The sequence below is a fragment of the Ochlerotatus camptorhynchus genome, unplaced genomic scaffold, assembly GCF_037179485.1.
Source record: "Ochlerotatus camptorhynchus isolate MF236.1 unplaced genomic scaffold, CSIRO-AGI_Acam_v1.1 ptg000077l, whole genome shotgun sequence".
Classification (NCBI taxonomy): Eukaryota; Metazoa; Arthropoda; class Insecta; order Diptera; family Culicidae; genus Ochlerotatus; species Ochlerotatus camptorhynchus.
This window is the reverse complement of record NW_027040567.1, coordinates 5,547,135-5,554,213: the sequence shown is the minus strand read 5'-3', so window position 1 is coordinate 5,554,213 and position 7,079 is coordinate 5,547,135. Positions and strand designations below refer to the sequence as shown.

The 7,079-nt window shown below is 44.5% G+C and overlaps 1 protein-coding gene across 1 annotated transcript; it reads left to right on the top strand.

Moving 5' to 3' along the window:
* The first annotated feature begins 1,716 nt into the window (after positions 1–1,716).
* Positions 1,717–7,041, top strand: LOC135697665 (uncharacterized). The gene is made up of 3 exons (XM_065217438.1): positions 1,717–1,818; positions 1,894–2,410; positions 6,956–7,041. The coding sequence occupies exons 1-3, from the start codon at positions 1,717–1,719 to the stop codon at positions 7,039–7,041; spliced, it is 705 nt and encodes a 234-aa protein (XP_065073510.1).
* The last annotated feature ends 38 nt before the right edge of the window (positions 7,042–7,079 follow it).

The following is a 7,079-nucleotide window of genomic DNA, read 5'->3' as shown; positions in this document are numbered from 1 at the left end:
GGTAAAGAAACGATACTCTTCCAGTGGTGGTAGAGGATCGGTAGAATCAATACCAAGAGTTACCGCCGATACAAATTTTTGCCAATCAATGTTCCTCGTGAGGTCAAAAGGAACTTGAATTGACTGATCTGTTTTTAGAAGACCACTTTTGATTGAAATAATAATTGGCAAGTGATCACTACCATGGGGATCATTGATAACCTTCCACAGACAATCTAATGATAGTGAGTTAGAGCACAAAGAAATGTCAAGACGGCTCTCTCGAGCAGGAGGGTTTGCTATACGTGTTGCTTCACCAGTGTTCAAGATAGTCAAGTTGAAATCATCGCACAAATCATAGAAAATACCCGCTCTATTGTCATCGTATGATTCGCCCCAACCAGTACCGTGTGAGTTCATATCGCCCAGTATTAGAACTGGAGATGGAAGGATATTAACTGAACTCCAAAGCTGACGGCGGTTTATGGAAGTCCTTGGAGGGACATATACAGAAGCTATGCAAAGATCTTTGTTCTTCACATTTATTTGGCAAGCGACAATTTCAATGCCTGAAATTATTGGTATTGAGATTTTATAGAAGGAGTAGCACTTTTTGATCCCCAAAAGTACGCTGTTCGCAACAGCGAATAAGTTTCGAGACGACCCTGCACCGCCGCTGGCACTGTAAACGTCCTGAGTTTACCGACCGTCAACGCATCAGCAGCAGAAAAAATCTCCCTTCCTTCCTCCTCATCCTTTTTTTTACTAACCCCGAGATAGCCGCGGGAAAACGGCCTCCCTACTAACATGACAACAACCAATCACAATCAAGATTGTATTTTATAGTACACTTTTCTATCCTTTTTGCGTTGCGAAGTAACAGCCAATCAGCAGTGGCTGATGAAATATTAAAATGTTTAAAAGTAGAGTACGCACCAAAAACTTTGTCAGTCTTTCTTGCATCCTGAAGAATAAAGCAACCACAACAAGTAAAAAGGTTTCTCGCAGTATTAATTCAAGAAGAAACGTCTTCCAGTTTGCTTGCTCCTGCTGTTGATTGGTTTCGTCTGCTTGCTGTTTGAAGATCCGTTCGTCAGCGTCCTACTCTGACATGGTCCTACTAGTTGTCTGCTGCGTGTTTCCACATTATCACTTTTCCAAAAGAGTTTATTTCATCGGAGTTCTTTTCAGAACTTCCGATATCGTGTGGTAAGTGGCTTCACCAGCAGAACTAGTGCCCACTCCGTTCCGGGAGCAGCAATCCGTTCCATCGCTTGTCGTTGACAGTGGGTCAACGAAGCATAGTTCGTGTTCATCGTTGGCAGTGGCCAACAATCAGTCTGTCCGTCGATCTCGTTGGCAGTGAGCCAACAAGAAAAATCGTGTTCGTTCGTGTCTGTTGGCTATGCCCAACATAGTGGTCCGTTCGGAACCAGATTTGTGAAGCGTATACAGTCCGCTATTGAAGTGAATTTTTTCTCGCGTCACGGTAGCAAGTGAAGAAGAACAAGAACTTTTAGTGAACATTGAACGCTACCGTCGATGCTTATGTGACAGTAACAGAACAGTAAAGTTATTTGCTAGAACGCAAAAAGAACTCCAAGAGCTCAAGTGTTAGTGCTCCTGCTTTTCATCTGGTATCATCGTGTGACGTTCGAGAATTGCTCTCTCCGTAGCAATTACCATTCCTTTCCGATGCCAGTGGATCGTACCCCATTGAAACCGCTTAAGCCAACCATGGAGGAAATCAAGCCGCTCATCCACCAACGCGGTCAGGTAAAGGGCAAGGTGACTGCGATCGCCAATGCCTTGGAAAAATGCGAAAATGATCCTAGCCAGGTGAGTCTTCCCTTTCTTAAAGTTTACGCCAAAAAGCTAGAAGCTCATTATGCTGAATATTCCGTTTTACACAAGGAGATTATTTGTTCCATTCCTCCTGGTAAAACGGATGATCAAGATGAAAAATTGAACGAATTCGACAAACTTCATACCGATTGTTTGATTCGGTTGGAGTTTCTCATGGAAAGTTTAAGTACTCCTACCAGTGTCTCCTTTACCAACGCCGCTACGCCAGCTAGTGCCACCCAAGTGATAGTACAGCAACAGCCGCTCAAGGCCCCAATCCCCACTTTTGACGGGCGCTACGAAAATTGGCCTCGTTTTAAATCCATGTTCCAAGACATCGTCAGCCGATGTTCTGATTCGGATGCGATCAAACTGCATTATCTAGAAAAGGCACTAGTTGGTGCTGCCTCCGGTATTCTTGATGCCAAAACCCTGTCTGATAACAACTACAACCACGCGTGGGAAATACTAACCGATAGATATGAAAATCCGAGGATTATTATCGATACCCATATTGACGAGCTTCTAGCTATGAGAAAGATGTGCAAAGAGTCTCACAAAGAACTACGTGATTTGGTGGATACGTGTACGAGGCACGTTGAGGGTCTAAGGGTTATGAAACAATCAGTTGAGGGTACAACTGGGTTAATTATCAATAAGATTTTGACTTCTTGTCTCGACGCATCCACACGTAAGCAATGGGAACGCTCTCTTGCCCATGGGGAACTACCGAATCTTGAAAAGACACTGACATTCCTGAAGGATCAGTGTCGTGTCCTTGAACGTTGTGAAGCGGATCATCCTACAATCGTAAAATCCCATCCTGTTAAACCATCTCAACCAACCGCTAAGCCCAATAGCGTGAAGGTTCACGCTACTACATCCGACAGTAGTAGTGAGTCTTGTCAGTTCTGTGCTAAGAGTCACTTTAATTACCAATGTCCCGATTTCCATAAACTGCCTGTGTCGGATCGAGTAACAAAGGTGAGAGAGTCCCATTTGTGTTTTAACTGTTTGCGGCGTGGACATAGATCCATTGCTTGTTCGTCTAAGAGAAACTGCAGCAAGTGCAACAAGCGACACCATTCTCTTTTGCATGAGGATGGATTCAAACGTGAAAGTAATGTGAATTCCAACAACCATCCCGTCCAGAGCAAAGGTGAGAATGAACGGGTTTCACTTGTGGTAACCCCCCAAACCCCGTGTGATGATTCCGCAAATTCCTCTACTGTGTCTACCCAGCCGTCCGTCTGTTCTCTTAGTGTTGCCGTCCCTAATGTCTTGCTTCTAACTGCTGTGGTGAGCTTGGTTGATAAAAATGATAAGCATATTCCATGCCGTGCCTTCCTAGATTGTGGTGCTCAAACGAATCTGATTTCTCTTCCCATGTACGAAAAGCTTGGTCTCGAGGGAGTTCCTGTTTCCATTGACATTGTTGGAGTCAGCAATGTGCGCACCAAATCCAAACGTCTAGTAACCGTGAGCCTTCAATCCCTCTACAGGGACTTTCAAGTAGATCTCAAATGTTTGGTAACTCCAAAGATCACGAATGCTCTCCCATCCAAACCTGTTAATATCAGTCAGTGGAACATTCCTTCTGGATTTCAGTTGGCTGACCCTAATTTCTATGTACCTTCTGATGTGGATCTGTTGATTGGACTTGGCCATTTTTTCAGACTATTGAGGACTGGACATCTCGTTCTTGGTGATGGTCTTCCAGAGTTGCGTGAAACCGAACTGGGTTGGGTTGTTTCCGGTGAAATTCGTGATGAGTCTGTAGCGTGCCTAAGCCCCCAGCAAATCAACACCGTTACTATCGAATCGCTCAACGAAATGATTAAAAGTTTCTGGGAAATTGAAGAAATCAGCAATGTTTCCCAGCGTACTGTTGAAGAAGAGGAGTGTGAAGAGACTTTCCGCAGCACTCATCGTCGTGATCCTACCGGTAGATATGTTGTGAAGTTACCACTCCGTGAAAATGTTTCTCAGCTCGATGATAATCGTTCGTTGGCTCTTCGTCGCTTTTACTTTCTTGAAAGGCGTCTCCTTCGTGAGCCTGAGCTTCACGCGCAATACTCGAAATTTATCGAGGAATATGAAAGCCTAGGGCATTGCAGAGAAGTTCGTGAGTCAGATGATCCTCCCAGCATGTTGAAGTATTACTTGCCACATCATGCTATCCTAAGGCCGTCGAGTTCAAGTACCAAGCTACGAGTTGTTTTCGATGCATCGGCAAAGCTCTCCTCCGGAACCTCACTAAACGACGTTTTGCAGGTTGGTGCAGTCGTCCAATCTGACCTTGAGAAAATTATCTTGCGATTTCGAAAACACACATACGTGTTCACTGCTGACATTGCTAAAATGTTCAGACAGGTTTTTCTTGATCCTTCACAGGTCGCTTTCCTTCGAATTTTCTGGCGTTCAAAGCCATCGGAAGCTCTCAGAGTTCTCGAGCTACTAACCGTGACTTACGGTACCTCCGCTGCTCCGTTTCTTGCAACCAGAACGTTGCTTCAGTTGTGTATTGATGAAGGTGACGAGTTTCCGCTGGCAGCGCATATTATTCGAGAGGATTGCTACGTTGACGATGTTCTGTCAGGTACTGACAGTATCGAGAAGGCCATCGAATGTCGTCAACAAATTCGGAATTTGTTGCAGAAAGGAGGTTTCCCAGTGCACAAATGGTGTGCCAATGATCAAAGGATTCTCGAAGGTGTTCCCGAATCTGAGCGTGAAACTCTTGTCCAATTGAACGAAATATCCGCCAATGAAGTCATAAAAACCCTCGGTCTTCTTTGGTGTCCAAATAGCGATGAATTTCTATTTGCGATCAATCCTGATCTTTCCGAGATGTCACCCGTTACAAAACGAAGTATGTTTTCAGAAATCGCGAAACTGTTTGATCCACTCGGCCTCGTGTCCCCAGTTATCGTGCTTGCTAAGCACCTAATGCAAAGAACATGGACTCTGAAGATTGGTTGGGACACGCCCCTTGAAGGTGAAATTCTTCATTCTTGTTTGCAATTCCGTTCCTCCTTGGCTCAGGTTAAAAACATTCGAGTTCCAAGACATGTATTGGTTCCTCATTTTGAGTATGTTGAATTACATGGGTTCGCTGATGCTTCAGGGATCGCCTATGGAGCTTGTCTTTATGTTCGTTGTGTCCAACCAAATGATGTGATCATGGTGAGACTTCTTCGTAGCAAGTCGAAAATTGCCCCTATCCATGAACTGACGATTCCTCGTAAAGAGCTTTGTGCTGCTTTACTGCTATCGAAGCTTGTCCAAAAAACCATTCCTGCCATGCAATTAAACTTCTCGTCTCTGTTCTTGTGGTCAGATAGTCAAATTGTTCTTGCATGGCTCCGAAAACCCCCATCGATGTTGCAACCATTTGTACGCAATCGTGTTTTGGAAATCACGGTCGAGAATGGTCACAATGAGTGGAATTATGTACGTTCTAAAGACAATCCAGCTGATGTGGTTTCCCGGGGACAATTACCAGGAGTTTTGAAATCAAATTCGTTATGGTGGGACGGTCCTGATTTTTTGAGATCCACTTCTTTCAATCAACCTGAGGTTGAAAATATTCCCGATGAACAACTCCCAGAATTTAAATCCGCTCCGGTAGTTGTGATGCCTGTTCTAAATTCTGACGATCTTCCTTTATTCAAGAAATTTAGTTCTTTCCGTAAATTACAACGTGTACTAGCGTACGTACAGCGTTTCATAAATAACTGTCGAACGAAAATTTCTGAGAACCGTGTTAAGAAATGTCTCGCTACCATTGGCGAACTAAGATCATCTCTCCATACGATTGTGAAGGTTATCCAACAAAATGTACTGATTGACGATATAAAAAGGGTTGAGAATGGAGAACCTTGTCGAAAAATCGGAATGCTAGGACCTTTTCTGGAAGATGGCGTTCTACGTGTTGGAGGACGGATTCAGAATTCCCGGGTTCCCCTGAGTACGAAACACCAGTACATCTTGCCAAATCACCCTTTGACCGATCTTCTCATTCGAGCATACCACGAGGAACACCTCCATGTCGGACCGTCTGGTTTGTTGTCCGCTCTTCGTCAACGCTTTTGGTTGCTGGGATCTCGATCGGCTGTACGGAAGATTACACGAGGATGTGTCCGATGCTTCCGTATAAAACCTAAGGGAGTTACTCAATATATGGGTAGCTTGCCAGTTAGTCGCGTTACTCCTGCAGCTCCTTTTGAAGTATCTGGAGACGATTATGCAGGACCGTTCATTATTAAGCATGGAGTAAGGAAACCAATTCTCGTGAAGGCATACATTGCGGTTTTTGTATGTCTGGTAACAAAATCCATTCATCTGGAATTAGTGTCGGACATGACTACGGCTGCCTTCATCGCCGCTCTACAGAGGTTTATCAGTCGGAGAGGTTTAGTTAGAGAGTTGCACTCGGATAACGGTAGCAATTTCCGAGGTGCCCGGACAGAACTACATGAGGTTTTTGTCTTATTTCGTGATCACTCCGCTGTTCATGAAATTGAATCCTTCTGCCAAACCAAGGAAATTGTTTGGCATTTCATTCCACCAGATGCTCCCGAGTTTGGAGGCTTGTGGGAAGCTGGCGTCAAAAGTACAAAGTACCACCTGAAGCGAATACTCAAGGAAACTCCGTTGACTTTCGAAGAATTCTACACGCTGCTTACTCAAGTGGAAGCAATTCTAAATTCACGACCTTTGTTTTCCCATTCCGATGATCCAACTGAAGGCGAAGTAATTACCCCTGCACACTTCCTCATCGGAAGACCACTTACCGCTATTCCTGAGCCTTCCTATGAAGGCCTGAGTAAAAACCGGTTGTCCAGGTGGCAGCATTTACAGCTAATGAGAGAGCATTTTTGGAGGTCTTGGGTCCATGATTATCTTGTTAGTTTGCAACCAAGGGGTAAAAATCAGATTCGTCAGCCCAATGTTAACCCCGGTTCAGTCGTTTTACTCGAAGATAAAAATTTGCCACCACAGCAGTGGAAATTGGGAAGAATTGTCCACTCGCACCCTGGCGAAGACAACTTAGTGAGAGTTGTTGATGTAAAAGTGGGAGATACAGTTTACCGACGCCCAATAACGAAAATTTCCATTCTACCCATAGATGACAATAAGCCTAAGGTCAACAATCAGGAATCTCCAGGTGAATCATCGAATCGCGTGAGGGAGGATGTTCGCAACAGCGAATAAGTTTCGAGACGACCCTGCACCGCCGCTGGCACTGTAAA

What these genes read in the sequence shown, in the direction of transcription:
- LOC135697665 (XM_065217438.1), top strand. Translation starts at nt 1,717, where the DNA reads ATGGAGGAAATCAAGCCGCTCATCCACCAACGCGGTCAGGTAAAGGGC. An exon ending in GCGAAAATGATCCTAGCCAG is followed by an intron (nt 1,819 to 1,893) that starts GTGAGTCTTCCC and finishes GTTTTACACAAG; the next exon opens with GAGATTATTTGTTCCATTCC. An exon ending in ACGTGATTTGGTGGATACGT is followed by an intron (nt 2,411 to 6,955) that starts GTACGAGGCACG and finishes TTCTACCCATAG; the next exon opens with ATGACAATAAGCCTAAGGTC.